This window comes from Indicator indicator, chromosome 8, assembly GCF_027791375.1.
Source record: "Indicator indicator isolate 239-I01 chromosome 8, UM_Iind_1.1, whole genome shotgun sequence".
NCBI classification, from domain to species: domain Eukaryota; kingdom Metazoa; phylum Chordata; class Aves; order Piciformes; family Indicatoridae; genus Indicator; species Indicator indicator.
The window spans coordinates 31,927,896-31,949,673 of record NC_072017.1 but is presented as its reverse complement, the minus strand read 5'-3'; the positions used below and the strand labels follow the sequence as shown (position 1 = coordinate 31,949,673).

The following is a 21,778-nucleotide window of genomic DNA, read 5'->3' as shown; positions in this document are numbered from 1 at the left end:
TCCCCACATCATCTCACTTCATTACATGATGATTGCTAGAGCTATAAATAATATATATTACATATTATATTAAATATATATATAAACTATCTACTGACTTCAAGGGGGGAAAAAACACCAACAACTTTACTTTCCTAGTTAAACACCATCAGAGGCAGTCCCTTTTCACTGAGTTTGTTTAGGGTTTGGTTTTTTCTTTAGTTCATTTCTTTTTGTGTTCTTCTCAAGGTGGCTGTCAGTGTGTAGGCTAAGTCTGGGGCTTTGCTTGGGGTGTTGTTTTTATTTTGTTTTCCCCCCCAAATGTTCTGCTTGCAGCTGATCTCACAAACCAGTGCAAAAGCTGAGCAGAAGTTAGGAGGCAGTGAGGTAAGTCAGGGTTTGCTTCCATGTGTGGTGGGTTGAAATTAACCCCCCCACACACCCCCTCCCCCAAAATAAAGCTTGCCAGCCTAGCTCAGTGGAAGCAAATGAAGCTCTACTTACAAGCAAAACTACAATCTAGAAATATGAAATGCAACTAATATGTACAAAATATACAATATTGACATATAATTACAATTTATAAACACAAGAACCCCCACCCTGGACAAAACCGGGGTGGGGGGTGGGGTCTGCTAATAGCTTCCCCCTCCTCCCCCTGGACAAGGAAGGGGAAAAAAAAAAAAGAAAAAGAGGAAGAAAAAGAGGAGAAAAGCAGAGAGTATCTTGTTAGTACTTAGCCACAACACAGAAATGCAGCCAAGGCCAGCAACAGCCAAGCAAAAGCTACCAGCTGGTATCTGCTAGAGCAAAGAAGACCAAAAAAAAGCAAGAGTTAGATGAATCAACTAACTTTATGTTAGTTAGCAGACCAAGAGGATTATTTAGACCTTACCATTATTTTCCCTTTTACATCCAATGCTAATTTATTTTGCATTCTACCCCTTTCCTACTCAATCTGTGGAAAATTTCCTAGGCATTATCAGCCTAAAACTGCCACAATATGGGAGCCCAAACCTCTTTTTCTTGCCTTCTCCTGACGCTGGCAGAAATGCAGACACTCATGAGACATGTTGGAGCCTGGGATGCCACAGAGCAAACATGTCTGTTCCTTGGGTTTCTTGCTATTTCTGGTGCTTACATGCAGAATAAATGTATTTACAACGCCCTAAGCCCATCAGTGTGGGCAGCCTCCTTATGTCTTGTATTGCTATCTACAATGGGTTGCTTTTTGCTTTTTTTTCTTCTTATTGGGGGGGGTGGGGTGGGATTATGAAGAAAGGGGTCGGGGGGTTGGGTGGGTCTTAGATGCTCTAGCCAAGTAGTTGCCACAGCTCTGAGGATGATTTTAAACCAGACTATATTGATGTTGGGTTTTTGCCATTTGGTTTATGGTTGTGTTTTTTTGGTGTTTTTTTTTAACAACAAACCCCTTGTGTCCAGGGCATTTTGTAAACTATTTCACTGAGAAGGCTGTTCAGGTGTTACTCTGGCTCTCATCTGGCCATGAGATAACTAATTGTTTGCAGGCTAGCTTGCTTAGTGCAAAGGTGAGAGTGGTTTATTTCTGAAACCAAACCTTTGGCCCTCTCCCACCGGGACTCCAACGAGGTCATCGACTTCATGGTCACCACCACAATCCATTCCTACCTTGTGTGTGAAACCTTGAGCTGCACTGCAGCAGTCTAAATGCTGAAGCTTGTAACTCAGCCATCCTCTGAAGCAGGAGCTTAGCAGAAATGCAGAGGGTGTGGTGTGTGGGTTTCATACATACTGACAGAGGAAAAAAAAATGACACCTGCTGCTGGGGGCCTTTAGCTCTGATGTTAATTGTGGCTGTTCTCTTCTGAACAACTTTTGCTTGGGAAGGTGAAGGTCAAAATTTGGTGCTGTACCACCGCTGCAAGGTCAAATAGGCAGTACATTGAGAGCCAACAGAGTAAAAACTGGCAAGGGACCTGAGCTGGACTTGAACCAAGGCCACAGAAATGATCCTTCAAGGTGGGTAGGTCAAGCTCCTTGCCTGAAATAGGAGCATTTAGTCTATTTACTTGTCCTTTAAGCTTGACACCTGCTCCCTGAAATCTGAAAAATCCCTTTATCTGAAAAATCCTTTAATAGGCTCTGCCTGTACAAAAAAGCAGTGATAACCCAGAGTTCCCACAGACCTCTGGCTCCCATTTGCTGTGGTGCTGGTAAAATGTGTTTTGTAGCTCAGGTTCAGTCTCCTCAACTGCTTATGAAGGTTTAATTGCTGTGTGTGCTGCATCCTGGGCCTGCCCTTTCTCCCAGAGCATCCCAGGCCACGGCATGCAAGTAACTTATGGATGCCTGTCAAGAAGTGGGATGCAATCATCAGGCCGAGCCCTGCTGCAGCAGTGAGGTGGGTCCTCCAGTTCTGGCACTCTGGTCTCCAGCTGCTGGCTTGCAGCTTGCAGGTGGGAGAGTAGCTCTTAGATAAGAAAAGTTTGCATGGGCCTGAGAGCTTCTCTGGCCGCTGCCAGCTGGCTCTTGCTACAGCTTCCCAATAAATTGGGGAGCTTAAATGATAGAAGGAAAAAGCAAAGTCAGTCTGGAAACTAAACAAAACAAGGAAGCAGGAGGAGCAAAGCACTCTTCTCCCAGGGATCTTGCAAGGCACCTTGCAAAAACACAACTCCCCTCCCACCCCGTGAGCCATGAGCCGCTGACCTGCTGGGTGCGGCACACAGCTGGGACGGAAGGGAGGGCGTCACAGCTGGGGCCCATCTGTGTGCTAGGCTCTTCTGCTAACACATGTTCTGCCTTGTTAAGTTAAGGTGGTACCTTCCCAGAGCCCAGGAGCAGGGCCTGTCAGTAAGGAAACATCTGTGTGAGCTGGGCTGAGGTGGGGAGGCAGGATGCACCACGTTTCTCCCTCCCCTCCCCTCCCCTTCCTTCCCATGGCTCTGCTCTACCAGCATTCATGGGATTTTTCTTTACTGTTCAGCTCTGGAGAACTGTTTTGGTTTTGGTTTCCCTGTTGCTGTATCTTCTATGCAATTCCTTTTCTAAAGACTGACTGAGTACCAGAGAAGTGCTAGCCATTGCATTCTTTGTATTGCTGTACAGTGGAGGTGTGGTTTACTAGTTATGAGTGTGCCTCTTAAACCCCAAACCCCCAAATCCCCTTCCCCCCCCCCCTTTATTTTCCTCCTTCTCTCTGTTTGTAAATGCCTGCATTTATTCTGTCAGCCTGACATGTACAAAGTGTAAGAAAGAATTTTTAAACAGGTAATAAATTATATTTATAAGCAACTGGAAAAAAAAAAAAAAGACACCATGATCTTGTGTTCAACTGTTTAGTGCCTGGAAGCTTGGGAGAGGAGGATTGTGCTTAGTTTATTTGGAAAAAAAAATGAAACTGTCTGCTCTCCAGTTCAAGAGGGACAGGAATCTACTCGAGAGAGTCCAAGGGAGGGCTCCAAGGATGCTGAAGGGACTGGAGCACTGCCTGGTGAGGAGAGGCTGAGAGCCCTGGGGCTGGTTAGTGTGGAGAGGAGAAGACTGAGAGGGGATTTAATAAATGTTTATAAATATCTGAGAGCTGGGGGTCAAGAGGGAAGGTACAGGCTCTGCTCAATTACACCCTATGGTAGGACAAGGGGCAATGGATATAAACTCCAGCACAGGAGGTTCCATCTCAAGGTGAGGAGGAACTTCTTCACTGTGAGGGTCCCAGAGCACTGGAGCAGGCTGCCCAGAGAGGTTGTGGAGTCTCCTTCTCTGGAGACTTTCCAGCCCTGTCTGGATGTGTTCCTGTGTGACCTGTGCTGGATTCTCTGGTCCTGCTCTGGCAGGGGGGGGTTGGACTCGGTGATCTCCAGATGTCCCTTCCAACCCCTAACAGCCTGTGTTCCAAAGAAATGTTTCTTCACACAGGACCTGCTTGTGGTGTAGCTTCCCTCATGACATCCGTGTGCTCCTGCAGGGCTGTTTCATTGCACTCATAAATCCTCATGCCTCACCCTGGCACCTACAAACTAGAGCAGAGCAGATTCAGATTGGATAGGAACAAGTTCTTTCTTATGAGGGTGGTGGAACACTGGAACAGGTTGCCCAGGGAGGTGGTTGAGGCTCCTCCCCTGGAGATATTCAAGGTGAGGCTCAACAAGGCTCTGGGCACCCTGATCTAGTTGGGGATGTCCCTGCTGACTGCAGGGAGGTTGGACTGGATGAGCTTAGGAGGTCCCTTCCAGCCCAGACCATTCTCGATTCTATGCTACTATGATTCTACAAGAGGATTTACCCCAGACTGTTTTCCTGAGTTGTTTGTTGTTGTTTGTGTTTTTTTTTTTTTTTGTTTGGTATCCTCAGTCAAAAGTGGAGAAAGGCAGCAGGCAAGAAATCACCTCCTCAGCTGCCAAGCTCAGTCTGTGCCTTCAGCCTGTTTTGTTAGAGAGAGGGAGCAGCCCACTGGGCTTGTTGCAGATGCCTGGGAGGGCAAACTGAAGGCCACTTGGAGCCAGGTGGTTTTGTCCAGCAGTGCTACCTTACGCCCCATGTAGCCAGGTGGATAAAATTCACAAGCACCCACTCCCCACTGTCAGAGGTGGTGGTTGTTTTTCAGTGGCCTTTTCAGACCTTTAGTGCTCAATATTAAATGTCTGGGATGCAAGAGGCAATTCCCCAGCACAGCTGCACAGCCACTTCTCCCAGTTGAGCAGGTGGGGAAGCAGCCATCTCTTACAGCCAGCCCCAGGCTGAGGAGCTCATCCTGCCTGTGGGGGAGGCCATATGGGGACCTGTCTGATGCTTGGGCAGCACCATCCCAGCCCATCCTGGGGGATTCAGGGTTGCCTGCTGCCCCTCAGGCTCTCCTACCATGCTGTGCCAGGGAGCACTCAGCCCTTACCACCACAGAGGCCAGCCCCAGGGCTGTTCTCCCTGAGTACTGGACACTGACAGCTTCTTTACTGCTTCCCAAGGAAGTTTGTAAGTGGCTCAGGAGCTTCCCTGGCTTCTCTGCTAAAACCAAGATGTGGGCACTCTGCCCCTGGCTCCTGTGCTGTATTCCCACTTCACAGGTGGTAATTCTTTGCAGGAGGGTGGGCATGGGCAGCTCTCAGTAGCAGCTCCTGCAGCTGTCCCTTGCAGCTCCTGGGGACTCGCAGGCTACTGAGCCAAGACCTGGCATCTGCAGTGCAGCACTGGGCAGTGATCAGGCACATGGAGCATGGCACAGAGCTACAGCCAGGTCTCAGTGACAGCCTTACTCCATCCCAAAGCCAGAGGAGAACTCATCATTTTTCTCCTGTTTTATGATTATCTTCTCTATAACAGGAAGAGCTAGATTACATATGAAGAGAGCCTGCAGTTATGAAGTGAAGGGAGAATCTGTATCCCAAGGGACAGGAGGCATAACTTCTTCAACAGTAACTTTGGCCACCATCTGGTCACACAGCTAGGGAATGCTGAGCAGCAGGCAGGGCTGGTTTCTGCAAAATCAAGATGCCTGCTTTGGACACAGTCACTGCTGGTGGCTTTCCTGGTGCCTTCTTCTTTGTATACTTTGCTTTCCACAGGAGACAAGCTCTTTTCTCTCTGTCTTACAATTCCTACCCTACGGGCATTGCCAAATTCAAGTTTCCTTTGGTTTCTGACACCTCCACGGGTTGGGTCTGAGCAGGCAGTGTGAGCTTGCAGCACAAAAGGCAAATCCCAGCCTGGGCTGCATCCAAAGCAGCATTGCCAGCAGAGCCAGAGAGGTGATTCTGCCACTTTGCTCTGCTCTGCTGAGACCTCACCTGCAGTGCTGTGTGCAGCTCTGGAGCCCTCAATGTAGGAAGGACATGGAGCTGATGGAGAGGGTCCAGAGGAAGGACACAAAAATGCTCAGGGGGTTGGAGCAGCTCTGCTATGAGGTCAGGCTGAGGGAGCTGGGGGTGTTCAGCCTGGAGAAAAGGAGGCTCCAGGGAGACCTAAGAGCAGCCTGGCAGTACTCGTAGCCCCAGTTTGGGGCTGTAAGAAGGATGGAGAGAGACTGTTTGCAAGAGCCTGCAGTGACAGGACGAGGGACAATGGCTTCAAATTAGAGAAGAGCAGACTTGATGATCTTCAGAGGTGCCTTCCAACCCCTAACATCTTACCAGCCTGTATGTCCACCCCCCCTGCCAGAGCAGGACCATAGAATCCAGCACAGGTCACACAGGAACACATCCAGATGGGTCTGGAAAGTCTCCAGAGAAGGAGACTCCACAACCTCTCTGGGCAGTTGTGAAAGGGTTGCTACTTTTTTTGTGCCACTGGAAATATAAAGCAACATCTTACTGTTTGTTTGCTCAGAGAGGAAAAAAAAAAAACAACCAACCCCAGCAAAGCTTACCAGAAAATAAATAAATGAAGTGAGGCACAAGCAAAATAATCCAGCCAGGGGAATGAAACCCCAAGGTGCTGCTTTTCAAGTAGATGAAAAGTAAATAGAAGTAAAAAGCAATCTCGCAGGATGATGGAAACAATTTTATTTTGGGGGGGGAGAAGGGTGGGGATGGGGAACGTTAAGACAACCATATACAATCTGAACAAATACAACAGAGCACACTTTTTGTTCCCCAGGCTTTCTAATTACAGTATTTACAGGTTGAATAAGGCACTGGTTCTCAAAAAAGAACAAAAATTAGTTTCTTAGTCTTTACACTGTCAACCTTTTCTTGAACAGAAATAACTTTGTGCTAGAGAAAGGACAGCAGGTACTAGATGGTCTCTCTTCCTTTTTGCTGTGGGTTCTTTTTTCCCCCCTTCTTCTCTCACCTACCCATGCCATCTTATCTATGCCAGCAAGTCACTAAACTAAACTTCCTTCAGTGAATTTACATTGGGAAACTACATATCCAGACCTGCAGGTACTTAAAGCCATGGTTACCTTCACCATGGAATTCCAAACCCTCATCAATCAACTACCAAAATCTGGAAGTGACAGCAAAAGGCCATGACTGGCAAAAAAATTAAAACAAACTCAAATGTGAAGTCTGGAAGTGACAGCAAAAGGCCAGGACTGGCAAACAAACAAAAAAAACAAACAAAAACCAAAATGGAAAATCTGGAATTGATAGCAAAAGGCCATGACTGGCAAAAATAAAACCCCAGAAGACCCAAATGTGAAATCTGGAAGTGATAGCAAAAGGCCATGACTGGCAAAAAAAACAAAACAAAACAAAACAAAAAAAAAAAAAACCCAAACAAAACCAAAACCAAATGTAAAGTCTGGAAGTGATGACAAAAGGCAATGCATAGCAAATATGAACAAAACCAAATGTCAAATCTGGAAGTGATGGCAAAAGGCCGTGAGTGGCAAAAATAATACAAACCCAAATGGAAAACCTGGAATAGCAGAAGGCCATGGAAGCCTGGCAGAAAAGTCACCTATGCTGCTGGCAACTCAAATGTCAGAGGGCAAAGGACCTCCACACCTGCCTCGGGTTGTTCTCTGGCCTTGACAATAGCAGCAGTTACAGTGGGGAGGAGATCTGAGGGCAAAATCTGTCCCTTTATTCGTGGGAAGAAAAGAGGCAGGCACTTGCAATGCAACTTCAGAGCCTTTGTCTTCTCAGAGTTGTCTCCTCCTCTACACACAGACATTTGGTGATTTTTTTTCCCCTCCACAGCACCCCTCTTGTGATTTGTCACTTCTGCATTTTTCATCAATAAATATTATGGTTTATTTAGTGCTTCTTCATTTGCTTCATCCACATGCTGGAGATATTCCAGATTCCCAACTAAACTTTTCCTTTCCTTCCTATCCTTCCTTCCTTCCTTCCTTCCTTCCTTCCTTCCTTCCTTCCTTCCTTCCTTTCCTTCCTTTCCTTCCTTCCTTTCCTTCCTTCCTTTCCTTCCCTCCTATCCTTCCCTCCTATCCTTCCTTTCCTTCCTTCCTTTCCTTCCTTCCTATCCTTCCTTCCTTTCCTTCCTTCCTATCCTTCCTTTCCTTCCTTCTTTCCTTACTTCCTTCCTTTCCTTCCTTCCTTTCCTTCCTTTTCTTCCTTCCTTTCCTTCCTTTCTTCCTTCCTTCCTTTCCTTCCTTCCTTCCTTTCCTTTTCCTTCCTTCCTTTCCTTTTCCTTCCTCCCTTCCTCCCTTCCTCCCTTCCTCCCTTTCTTCCTTCCTTTCTTCCTTCCTTCCTTTCCTTCCTTCCTTCCTTTCCTTTTCCTTCCTTCCTTTCCTTTTCCTTCCTCCCTTCCTCCCTTCCTTTCTCCCTCCCTCCCTTCCTTCCTCCCTCCCTTCCTTCCTCCCTCCTTTCCTTCTTTTTCTTTTTTTCTTTCTTTCTTTTCTTTCTCTTTCTTTTCTTTTTTCTTTTTCATTTTTTCTTTTTTCTTTTTCATTTTTCTTTTCTTTTTCTCTCACTTTTTCTTTCCTTCTCTTCCTTTCCTTCTTTTTTCTTTCCTTCTTTTTATCTTTCTCTTTTTTCTTTCTTCTTTTTCTTTTTCTCTTTTCATTTTCTTTCTCTTTTCTTTTTCATTTCTTTTTCATTTCTTTTCTTTTTTCTTTTTCATTTTTTTCTTTCTTTTTCATTTTCTTTCTTTTCTTTTTCTCTCACTTTCTTTCTTTCCTTCTTTCTTTCCTTCTTTTTCTCTTTCTCTTTTTTCTTTCTTCTTTCTTTTCTTTTTCTCTTTTCATTTTCCTCTTTTTTCATTTCTTTTTCTTTTCTTTTTTCTTTCATTTTCATTTTCTTTTTCTTTTTTTTTTCTTTTTCATTTTTCTTTTCTTTTTCTCTCGCTTTCTTTCTTTCCTTCTTTCTTTCTTTCCTTCTCTTTTCTTTCCTTCTCTTTTCTTTCCTTCTCTTTCTCTTTCTCTTTTTTCTTTCTTCTTTCTTTTCTTTTTCTCTTTTCATTTTCTTTCTCTTTTCTTTTTCATTTCTTTCTCTTTTTTTTCTTTCTTTCCTTCTTTCTTTCCTTCTTTTATCCTTCTCTTTCTTTCCTTCTTTCTTTTTCCTTTTTTCCTTCTCTTTCTTTCCTTTTCTTTCCTTCTTCCTTCCTTTTTTCTCTTTCCTTCTTTTTCTTTCTCTTCCTTTCTCTTTTTCTTTCCTTCTTTCTTTCCTTCTCTTTCTCTTTCTTTCCTTCTCTTGCTCTTTCTTTCCTTTTCTTGCTCTTTCTTTCTTTCTTTTTCTGTCTTTATATACATACATAAAACCACATCAACTTGCAACACTTCACATACTCACTTTCTGTTACTTACCCACCAGTATCTTAGAGCCCATTCTCTTGGACTGAAAAAAAAAAAAGGAGTTAAGACTCGTTCAGAAAACCAGCCCCATGCTGCTGGCAGATGCCAGAGGTGATCTGAGATGATATGAGAGTGGTGAGAGCCTGGAATGGATTGCCCAGGGACGTAGTTGAGGCCCCATCCAGGCTGGACGAGGCTCTGGCCAGCCAGCTCTAGTGTGAGGTGTCCCTGCCCATGGCAGGGGGGTTGGAACTGGATGATCCTTGGGGTACCCTCCAACCCTGACTGATTCTATGATTCTACGTGGGTCACAGCCACCAGCTAGCAATGCCCTCTCCAAAGAGCTCTGGGGAGAGCCATGATAATTAAAACAAACAAAAAACCCCCAAACCCACCCTATTTGAGGAAAGCAGAGATGCACCTAACTACAGCTGGGAAGAGGCACCCCTGCTGCACGAGCCAGAGGGAGCAGGCTCAGAGCTGGGATCAGCTTCATCAGCGTGAAGAAACCCCAGCAGCTCCTCGAGGCTGTGCTGGTTTTTATGAAAGGGCATAAAGGCAAAATGAGTAGGAGTAGAGGCCCCATGGCTCCATTCACAAACCAAAAACAAATAATGACAAGAGGCTGGGCTGTCCTCCTCATTTTGGGTCCCACACCTTCCAGCCAAGGCAGCCAAGGAGAGGAGCAAACTCCACGCCCAGTCACGCAAGCATGCAGCTTTTAAAGGCCATGGGAGAGTGGCATTGCCCCTCCTGGGGCCAGGGTTCAGCATACTACTGACTCTCAGAGATCTTCCTTTTGTCTTGCTCAGGATTTTGGGGTGCAGGTAGGGAAGCTGCACTGCAGCAAAAGCTAATTAGCAAAAAAATCCAAACTTTTTAACACCTATGGGTACAGAGGTCTTGAAGCTGCGATTGTTTTTTTTTCTCTGTTAGCTTGAAAGTACCAAATGGTGATTCCCACCCCCCCACCCCCACCCTCCCAACTAGAAATACCTTCAGGCAGCTGTGAAGCTAAACCCCAATTATATACCTAGCCCACTACAACTAAATCAGTTTTGTCCAAAAAGAGAAGAGAGGGAAAAAGAAAAGTAGCATTACAGAAATGCTGAGGTAAAACCCAGCATGGCAATTATTCCTGTTCTAAACCAGGCTTAGCATAATCAAAGCAGCATTTGTAAGGACTTACTTCAAAATGAAACTGGATGCCAGCCAGTGAGACAGGACACAGGCAGGGAAAAGAAGAGAAATTTAAAATAGAAGAAGGGGAAAGAAGGGGAAACCAGGGACTGCCATGCAGCTCAGCTTTGATGATCTGATGAAGAGAGACCTTTGCAAAAGAAAGGCTTCACAGGGAGTACTTCACCTCTCATTTCTTCTTCTGTTAACATCACAGCAACTGCTGCAGCCCCAGGAAGGAGGAATGGGGAAAAGATGTTAAATATATTTCCCATTGCTCTTCTCCCCTAAAAGCTCCCCTTGCTGGGAACCACAAGTCCCAGCTTGGTGGCTTCCAGAAGCACAGAGGCTGCTGGAAGGCCACTTGAAATAAGAAGGCAGATGAAGTCTGAGCCAAATTGTTTGCTTTGTGGTGCCTCTCACTACAGCCAGAGAAGCACTGCAGGCACCTGACCACTGCTAAACACCGTGCTCAGCTCTCACCACCCAACCAAGTCCTTCCTACTGCAGCCAGGAGGCACCACACCTTCTTAACCTTACAGAAAAATGATTACCACCCAAAAAAAATGTGTTGCTTTTTTCTTTTTCAGGTTTTTCACTTTTTTTTTTTTTCCCCAGCTATGGTTGCAGATGGCTACTTCACTTTTCCCCAGATGAAACAGCAAGGTATTTTTTTTTTTTCTCCCAAGCAGCTTCCTCTTGTGGTTGTGTATGTAGGTCACAGCAGTTCCAAACTCACCAGCAGGTCCAAATCCACTCACAGAAGGAATACTTTATTTTGCAGTGATGGGGGGAGAGAAAAAGAGACCAAACAGCCAAGAAAAGGGGGACAAACAATGGTTTGTCATCCTGGTATCATACCCATCAGGTTTCCTGGAAAGGTGAAGAGCTGCTTCAAACAAGCCACACTCAACCTTGGAGTCACTCAGTTCTCAATTAACTTCAACAAAGCAGGACCTGCCCTGGGACAAGCCAGCCATGGGGAACCCAACTGCCCTGTGCTAAGGATGGCAGGGATGTGGCCAGGCTCCATCCCTGTGCTGTGAGAGACACCTGCACACACAGGGCTATGGAAAATCATCTCCCCAGGCAGGTGGCTTTAACACAGTTTCCACTGGAACAGATTACCCAGGGAGGTGGTTGAGGCTCCTTCCCTGGAGATATTCAAGGTGAGGCTGGATGAGGCCCTGGGCAACCTGATCTAGTTGGGGATGTCCCTGCTGACTGCAGGGGGTTGGACTGGATGACCATTGGAGGTCCCTCTCAGCCTGGACCATTCTACGATTCCTCTGAGCTGTACATTCCCATTCTCCTGGTCTTTAACTGCTTGGATGCAATAATCTCTTTCTAAATGAACAAGTCACTTTGCTTGCAGATCCAGCACAGTTTCCTCCATTATTTTGTTGTGTTTTGTTTTGTTTTAATGTAACAATATACATCTTTTGAAACTTTTAACAAAAACTTTTTATTATTTTTGTCCATAAAATTTAAAGCAATATCTTTTTTTTTCCTTTCCTTTTTTTTTTTTTTCAAACATTCAAAATAATAATAATAATAATAACAATAATAATAATAAAATAATAAGTGGCTTTCATGGAAAGCAACATGCATAATCTTAAACCAGTTACTGAAACTGTATTTTCCCCCCTGTGTAAACAAGAGCAGAGGAGCCTCTCCCCATCCTGCATGTCACAGCTGAGCTGGGGTTCTGCAAAACAGAAGTCTCCTCAAAAGCTGTCAAACAAACTTCAAGCTGCTCTTCAGCATAACTGCACTCAAGCTACTTGTTAACAAAGACCTCTGATACCTCTCCAGGGCTTCTGCCTGCACCAACCAAGTCCATTTCCCTAGGCCTGCAGGAGAGCTGCCTCTGGAAGGAGTCAGAGCTTAATGTCCTGCGACTCTGACATCTTGGCAAGCGTCTTCTTGACCCGCAGAGCTGTCAGGCGGGAGGCAGGGTTGTGAGCCCAGCACTCCATCATCAGCTTCCCCATCTGCCTTAGGCACTGTGGAGAGAAATGAGGAAAAGTCCCCATCTGGGTCAATGCACTCTGGCAGCAGTTTGACAAAAAAAAAAAACAAAACAAAACAAACTGTGGTGGGTTGAGATTACACCCACCCCCTCCTCCCCCAAAATAAAACTGCCAGACCAGCTCAGCTGGAAAGCTCTATTTACAAGCAGACTAAAAATCTAGAAGTATGGAATGCAATGAGTATGAACAAAATATGCAATGTTTACATCTATTTACAATTTACAAACAACACAAGAACCCCCCTGGACAAAACCAGGGGGTTACTAATAGCTTCCCCCTCCCTGCTCCCTTCCCCAACCTTATACAAGGTAACTTTCTGTTAGTTATCAGACCAATAGGATTATATAGACCTTATCATTTTTTCCCCTTTACATCCAATGGTAATTTATTTACCTTCTACAACTTTTCTACTCAATCTGTGGAAAATTTTCTAGGCACCAGCCTAAAACTGCCACAGGCTTACTTAGCCACAACAAGAACACAGCCAAGGTCAGCAACAGCCAAGCAAAAGCCACCAGCTAGTACCAGCCAGAGTCAAGAAGCTGAAAAGAGCAAGAGTTAGTTTACACAACTAACTTTATGTCACTTACCAGACCAATAGGATTATTTAGACTTTATCATTATTTTCCCTTTTTGCATCCAATGATAGTTGATTTACATTCTACCACTTTCTACTCAGCCTGTGGAAAATTTTCCTAGGCACCAGCCTAAAACTGCCACAAAAACCCAAAGGGAAAAGGTCTTCTCTAAGGGCAGTCAAAAAAAGAAAGAGAATGTTGCAGCCACTGTTCTGAGGGCAGCTGCTGGATGTGTGGAGAGTGCATGGGATTGAGAAATACTTTCCAGCTGACCAGCTGCACACTGTGAAGAGCAAAACAATAACCTTCCACGTGTGCCAAGAACAACAGACTGACATGTTGGCACCCTTTGACTGGAACACACTGCAGAAGCCACCTCCTTGACATGCTGGCTCCTCTCACTGGAAGAATGCATTTTAGCTTATATTATGTGCTTGGGGTTTGTTGGTTAAGTGATTGATAAGAAAGAGAATTCAAACAGCAGCTCTGAGCAATAGAACAGCTTGGGGGGAGGTTAGGGCTTTGCTAGGGACTTCTGCTTCTGTTAGTTAGCTACTTCTGGCTAGGGCTGCTAGGGATATGCTCAAGACTTCAGTTAGCTACTTTGTTAAGGACACTCTAAGGGATTCTACCACACAGTAATAAAGGACTTCTGAGAGGACTTCTGAGATTCTCTGCAATCTGCGTTTCTGGAAGTCCATTGCTAGAGCAGCAATGGGGTTCATACTTTCATCACCCAAAGGCCCCTGAATCAGGGGGGTTGCAACAAGAGAAGATCCTGGCCACTATTGCTTTTCAGCAGCTTTTGCTTTCTGTACATTCCAGTCATGGCAAATATTCTTGTAAGTTCTGAGGAGTATCGTCTTGGCCGTGTGCTCCACAAAAGCACTTCCCTTATTTAGAATCACAGAATTGTCAGAGTTGGAAGGGTCCTCAAGGATCAGCCAGTTCCAATCCCCCTGCCATGGGCAGGGACACTTTCCATTAGACCAAGTTGCCCAAAGTCACATCCAGCCTGGCTTTGAAAACCTCCAGGGATGAGGCTTCCACCACCTCCCTGGGCAACCTGTTCCAGTGTCTCACCACCCACATGGGGAAGAATTTCTTCCTAATGTCTAATCTAAATCTCCCCTCCTCTAGCTTGCATCCATTCCCCCCAGTCCTATTACTACCTTACACCCTAAAAAGTCCCTCCCCAGCTTTCTTGTAGGCCCCCTTCAGATGGGATGTTAGGAAGAAGTTCTTCCCTATGAGGGTGGTGAGACACTGGCAGAGGTTGCCCAGGGAGGTGGTGGAAGCCTCATCCCTGGAGGTTCTAAGGCCAGGCTGGATGTGGCTGTGAGCAACCTGCTGTAGTGTGAGGTGTCCCTGCCCATGGCAGGGGGGTTGGAATTAGATGATCCTTGAGGTCTCTTCCAGCCCTGTGAATTCTATGATTCTTCCTAACATCCAATCTGAATCTACCCATTTCTAGTTTTGCTCCAATTTCCCCTCCCCAAACCCACACAGCCTGACCCACAGAAGCCTGGCTCTCTACAGCAGGCCCTTTGTTGTACAAATCCAATGGAATCCATTTCCCCAGCCCAGGATCAGCCCCCAGGACACAGTGCAGTGTACATGGCTCCTGTCCAGCCCATGGCTCCTGTCCAGCCACTCCTGCCAGAAAGTCACCTGTGAGCACCTGGCTCAGCTCTGACCTGTCCTAACTTCCAAAACAGAGCCAGACCCTCCTCTGGCTCCCAGCCACAACTCTCCTGCTGACAGCATCTCAGCCATCCTGGAAAAGGAGCATCCATCCCTACTCTGCACCTAGCACCTTCTTCCAAACACAAAGCATAGCACAAGCCACTGCAGCTGGGTGAGGACCTCAGAGTCTATGGATTTACACTACCTGAAGATTTGCTTCTTACAATAGCAAAAGAGGTTTTTCCAGTTCATCCAACTTGCTCTCCATTTTTATGAAGCAGTGCAGACCCTGAAAGGCACTAAGCATACCCCCCCCAAGCAGCACCCAGACCAGCCTAACACATTTCCAATTAAAGTGGGGTTTTATAAATGCATTTTGGTGATGCATGGGGAGCTCATACACTAAGAAGTTTGCTTCTACAGCTCCTTGAAGTGGGACTGCCACTGATGCTCACCAACTAATTAAGAACAGCTACCCTCAACACATGTGCTGGCAGACCAAAGACACACCACATAAAAGCCCTGCCCTTGGATCAATGCTCACTGCACTTCCTGCAGCATTTTCATTCCCAGTCTGCAGGTTCAGGAGCATTTGGCTCAGCAGAGGATGAGGAAGGTGACTCTGGGTCAGATCTTCCCATGCTGGCTGTTGTACAAGTCCTTGACCATCACAGGTATTTTTCCTTCACATTCCTGAATTGCCAACCTCTTGTGCCACCTCAAGCTTCCACCTACCTGCAGATTATTTATCTACACACTGCTGTTCCCAAATGGCAGCTGCCTTCTGTGACTGTAGAAGACTTTAACAGCATTAAACTGTACTGGTCAATATGATTCATGATCCCTCCTCCACAGCACCTTGAGAACAAGCATCAGGTTTGCCTATAATAACTCAACTGGATATAAACTCCAGCACAGGAGGTTCCACCTCAACATGAGGAGGAACTTCTTCACTGTGAGGGTCCCAGAGCACTGGAACAGGCTGCCCAGAGAGGTTGTGGAGTCTCCTTCTCTGGAGACTTTCAAAACCCATTTCTGTGTGACCTGTGCTAGATTCTCTGGTCCTGCTCTGGCAGAGGGGTTGGACTCAGCGATCTCTGGAGATCCCTTCCAACCCCTTTGATCCTGTGTGATCCTGTGAACTATTCATCTCTGATCCCACAAGCAGAACTTTGCTTTGTTACACAGCCTTACCTCCTTGCTTCTTTGTTTGGGGAAACAGTTTCTGGATCCTCCGTCTTTTCTGAAAGCCCACACCTGTAACCCCTCATTACTAACATGAGAAGAACTAAACCAGTGAAGGATCAGTGCTTTTGGGTGAAGCCCTGCTAGAGTGATCTGCACAACTGCATCTCAGTACTGTCATAGTGGAACCTAACATCCTGCCCTGATGTTAGTGTAAAACCATGGCAAAATCCAAGCCTGCACACCTGTGATCACAGAAAAGCTCTGTGCTTGTTGAAGTTCAAAGCAATAGGAGATATTTCCTTCTTTAAAACACACACATAAAGGAAAACTTTAGAATTACAGCCCACAGGCCAGAGCAGCTGCCAGTGCACCAAGTACACTGCCACTGCACTTACACACAACCAAGCACTTCTCTTTCAGAATTGTTGGCTAGCCACTGATTTAATGCTGGGAGCAGAAAGCAGAATAAGTGCATGAGGAAAGCAAGAGATTAAGAAGGTCTAAGAACAGCCCTCTACTGCTGTGGCATCTGGCAGACAGCACATGAGGAACCTCCCCACAAATATCACAGAATCACAGAGTGTTAGGGGTTGGAAAGGACCTCAAAAAACTCATCCAGTCCAACCCCCCTGTCAGAGCAGGAGCACCTAGAGCAGATCACACAGGAACACAGCCAGGTGGATTTTGAGTATCTCCAGAGAAGGAGACTCCACAATCCCCCTGGGCAGCCTCTTCCAGTCTTCTGTCACCCTCACAGGGAAATAATTCTTCCTCCTGTTTCCATGGAACTTTCCTGTGCCTCAACTTCCATCACTGCCCCTTGTGCTGGCATTGGGCATCACCCAGCAGAGCTTGGCTCCAGCCTCTGGGCACTCCCCCTGCACATCTTTATCAACAGCAATGAGGTCACCTCTCAGGCTCCTCCTCTGCAAGCTCCAGAGCCCTCAGCTCCCTCAGGCTCTCCTCATAAGGAAGATGTTCCACTCCCTCCATCATTTTTGTGGCTCTGTGCTAGACTCTCTCAAGCAGTTCCCTGAGGTCCTTCTTGAACTGAGGGGCCAAGAACTGGACACAAAATTCCAGGTGCAGCCTCACCAGGGCAGAGGGAGGAGAACCTCTCCCCACCTACTCACCACAGCCCTTCTAATCCACCCCAGGATGCCATTGGCCTTCTTGGCCACCAGAGCACATTGCTGGCTCATGGTCAACCTCCCACCCAGTAGGACCCCCATATTGTAGGTTATGACTCCTGATGCTCTGTACACTTCCAGTGGGGATATGTGAGAGGGCTGTGCTCCTTCCTGCTACCACTGTGCCTGGTGCCAGCACCAATGGCAAAGCTTCCCCTCGCTCCAACTGACACAGAATTGCCTCAACCTCATTCCCTCCCTCACTCTGAGTGAAAAGAGAGGCAGCATGTGAAGAAGGACAGTACCTCATCACTGCTCCATCTGTTGGGAAACGAAGGTCGCAGTCTCTTGATGCACACAATCTCCCGCATGTCCTCATAGGAGGGGTCACTGGGCACCAGGTCGTGGTATGGAAGCTGGTACTCCTCAACTATTCCTGAAAGAAACAATCAGTTGCCTGTCACTTGATGGAGACACCTTCCACTACACTTTTCTCCTCTCATTCTGTAACAGCTTGACCACGCTGCTTAACAACTAGATGGACTTCCCCCCATCTAGACGTTGGCTCCAGTCAAGTTCCAATCCACCACTGCCATGCAAAGACTGGCCAGGAGTCTTCATCTGAAAGCGTGGCTGCTTGCCAGATGAGATGGTTTCCACCACTGCTGTGGTTGTTTCAGGCTGTGCCTGGAAAATTCTCCACAGATCTTAACCAGAAAGTAGTGGAATGTAAATAAATCACCACTGGATGTGAAAAGAAAAAGAATGATAAGCTCCAAGCCCTTTGGATGGGCTAACAAACATCAGCTAGTAAGGCAAACCAACTTTCCCTCTTTTCCCTTCCTGGTGCTTCTCCTGGCTTTGCTGACCTTGGCTGTGTTCTTTGTTGTGGCTGAGTATCCAACAAAATACCTCTCTGCTCTCTCTCTCCTCTATCATGTACAGGGGCTGGGGTAGGGAGCAGGGAAGGGGAAGCTCTTAGCTCCCCTGGTTTCTCCAGGGGGGTTCTTGTGCTGTTTATCAATTGTAAATACCTGTAAACATTGTATATTTTGTACATATTCACTGCATTTCATTGTAGTTTGTAGCTTTGCTTGTAAATACAGCTTCATTTGCTTCCAGCTGAGCTGGAAGTCTCAATGTCTCTCAATGTCCTTCTTATAAATTGAGGAGCCCAGAACTGGACACAGCACTCAAGGTGTGGTCTAAGCAGTGCTGAGCACAGGGCAGAATGACTTCCCTGCTCCTGCTGGCCACACTCTTCCTGATGCAGGCCAGGATGCCATTGGCCTTCTTGGCCACCTGGGCACACTGCTGGCTCACATTCAGGCACTGCTGGCTCATGTTCACTGCTGGTTCATACTAACCTTGAATTAGGTCTCCTCCTAACCAGTGTGCATTGAAGGGCAGTACCATGCCTTTGTAGAACATGGCAAGGTACCACCCTTTGTGCACAGCAGCAATAGCAATAGTAGCACAGATTTTTAATCTGCATCACTGCAAAATCATTTGGCAGTTTGTACAGGCAGGGCTCAGGCTACTCAGCAGCAAAATTCACCTCCTCTAGGGTTAGCAGCGAGCCAGCATTCAGCACAACCCTGCAAGCTTTAAAGACTCATAAAGCTCTACTCTTACTTGCCACCAATCTGGCATCTAACTGCTGCCCAGGAATTGATCCACATTTCTGCTTTTACCTTTCCTCAGTGGCAAAACAGAGGTAGTAACACCTGGCATTTCTGTACACACGGAAAGCACACACAGCCTCTGTGTACAAGGCTGGATCTATGCCCCAGGTCTGGCTTTACTGGTCTGGCATTACTTATCTTGCTGTCCCCACGCTTGAATGCCTGTGTGGTAGTTTAGAGGCTAGGTGCCTTTAAGAACCACAAAGTTACAGCCCTCCAGAGGGGCCATGAGGTGGACTTGAAGATGTATTTCATACCCATAAGTCCTGCATCCTTATAAAACCAGCTGCAGAAGCACTTTTCCTTCCTTTTCCCTCCCTCTCTTCTCCCAGGAGGACATGCAGGCTGTTATCTCCTTGGGGGGGAGTGAGAACTGGAGTTTGGCACTGGCAATGCTGCCAAGTTGAAGTTGGGCTGTGTCACAGTGGTTCAGAATGGAGGGGAGAGGGGCTTGGTAGGGGGTGGGGAATGAAGCTTGGGTTTGTTGGCCTGGTTTAAAGGGAGCTTTGTGGGAAGCTTTGGCTTAATGGGGTTCTGTGTTAAGGCCAGACCATGGATTTGTGTGCATTTTATATGCTTTGTACTGTTGTATGTAGTTGTGAATAGCCTTTCCCTTTCAACTTTCCAACTCCCCTTTCCATTTCAACTTTCCATCTCTCCTTTCCCTTTCAACTTTCCAACTACCCTTTCCATTTCAACTTTCCAACTCTCCATTTCAACTTTCCAACTCTCCTTTCCATTTCAACTTCCCAACTCTCCTTTCCATTTCAACTTTCCAACTCTCCTTTCCATTTCAACTTCCCAACTCTCCTTTCCATTTCAACTTTCCAACTCCCCTTTCCCTTTCAACTTTCCAACTCTCCTTTCCATTTCAACTTTCCAACGCTCCATTTCAACTTCCCAGTGCTCCATTTCAATTTTCCAACTCTCCTTTCCACTTTACAACTTTCCAACTCCCCTTTCCATTTCAACTTCCCAACTCTCCTTTCCATTTCAACTTTCCAACTCCCCTTTCCATTTCAACTTCCCAACTCTCCTTTCCATTTCAACTTTCCAACTCTCCATTTCAACTTTCCAACTCTCCTTTCCATTTCAACTTTCCAACGCTCCATTTCAACTTCCCAGCGCTCCATTTCAACTTTCCAACTCTCCTTTCCATTTCAACTTCCCAACTCTCCTTTCCACTTCAACTTTCCAACTCTCCTTTCCATTTCAACTTCCCAACTCTCCTTTCCATTTCAACTTCCCAACTCCCCATTTCAACTTTCCAACTCCCCTTTCCATTTCAACTTCCCAACTCCCTATTTCAACTTTCCAACTCCCCTCTCCATTTCAACTTTCCAACTCTCCTTTCCACTTTCCAACTCTCCTTTACACTTTCCAACTCTCCTTTCCATTTCAACTTTCCAACTCTCCTTTCCATTTCAACTTTACAACGCTCCATTTCAACTTCCCAGCGCTCCATTTCAATTTTCCAACTCTCCTTTCCACTTTACAACTTTCCAACTCTCCTTTCCATTTCAACTTCCCAACTCTCCTCTCCATTTCAAATTTCCAACTCCCCTTTCCATTTCAACACTCCAACTCTCCTTTCCTTTTCAACTTTCCAACTCCCCTTTCCATTTCAACTTTCCAACTTTCCAACTCTCCAATCCCTTATGTGGAGAGTATTTCTCTTGCCCCTTTCAGAAGAGGATAAAAGAGCAAATCTGCCTTGCTCTGAGGACACCCTGAGACCAGAAAGAAATGAGGCACATCACTGATATGACAACGATGTAGTAAGTGTCACTTCCCTCCTTTTTTGTCTCTACTTGCCTTGTCTATAGGCTTTTTACTTCAAATAGTGGCACAGCATACTCCCAAATTGTTTGCTCCCCTCCCTCTTTAACAGAACAAAGAAATCTCTATTTGCTTTCTGCTAAAATAGCAGGAGGCTATTCCCAGTTCAGCAAAAATCTGCTGCCATCCGAAAAGGCCCCCAGACAAGCTCCATATCCTTTCTTCAGTGCAGGCATCTGCTGCCTTCAAATGAGCCATTAAGATGCAGTCTAAATCTCTGCTGTTGTAATGGCACTGACTGGTGCTTTAAAATAAGTTTCAACAGCTAACAAGAGAGCTACCTCTGTTTTGCATCCACATTTGTTTTGTTATGGTAGGAACAACTACCCAGGGAAAAGGATGCAGAGGAAGCTCTGGGTTATAAACAGGGTTCACTGACACAGTTAAAAGTGATCTCTCAGCTCTTTACCTCCTGAAACACATCTCCTTGCTATCTCCCAAAGGATGAGTCCAAAACTGTACATATCAGCCATGATGTAGGACTGGAAGTGATTCCTGTTCAAGCTTTCATCCAGCACCTCAGGAGGCATGTAGCGTTTTGTTCCTACACGGGTGTTTGGAGGGATGTCTACCTCGTTTGTGTCACTGAAAGAGAAAGAAAAGGTGGGAGGGAGGGAGGGAAAAGGGCATCAAACATGCAATAAAGTGATTTGAACAACAACAACAAAAGCAATGTAGGTGAGAGAAGCAGTAAATCCACACCACCACATTCTCTCTCCAAAAGGTCAAATGGAATGCATGATCTTAATGGAACAACTCTTAGGAGGGAAGCCTCTTAGTGTGAAGGCAGCTCTTAAAAGGCTGGCCTGCCTGAGGCTATGGTAAGCATTGGAATGCAGAACCACAAGGCAGAGAAGACTCCACAGGGATGCTGCAACATTCCTGAGGTTTCCTTTGCATTATCCTGAGCTCTAATGTCTGTGATAACAATCAAAACCTTTCTTAAATGCTCTTTTCTTAACATACTCCACCACCTAACGCTTTAGTTTCAGCAATTAACAGAGACATCAGATAGCTGGGGCAGTGCCACTTGGCTGTAGCAAATCAGATCTACAAGGAAGTGGAGTCTAACCATTTTTTTGTGCAGGCACTAGGTTGGATCTCTCCCAACCTCTACACAGCAAAATGTGCAAACACAAACGTGGGAAAAAAAAAAAAAAAACAACCTAACCAAATGTGTCACATGCCACACATTGACCACAAGAGACAATGTAGATCTAACAAAAACCAAGTTTCCATTAATTATGTGACTGGATTTATTAACTCAAAATTCAGTTATATCATAGAATCGTAGAATTATCAGGGC

General features: G+C 46.0%; 1 protein-coding gene across 1 annotated transcript in view; it reads right to left on the bottom strand.

The window, feature by feature from the left end:
• Nucleotides 1–12,213: 12,213 nt before the first annotated feature.
• BMPR1B (bone morphogenetic protein receptor type 1B) overlaps nt 12,214–21,778 on the bottom strand; it is a 47,251-nt gene continuing 37,686 nt past the window's right edge. Inside the window, exons 8-10 of the mRNA XM_054383239.1 lie at nt 20,882–21,057; nt 17,254–17,384; nt 12,214–12,339 (exon numbers count right to left, since the gene is read on the bottom strand). Of these exons, the coding sequence (XP_054239214.1) occupies nt 12,214–12,339; nt 17,254–17,384; nt 20,882–21,057 (433 nt within the window). The remainder of the gene's footprint in view (nt 12,340–17,253; nt 17,385–20,881; nt 21,058–21,778) is intronic.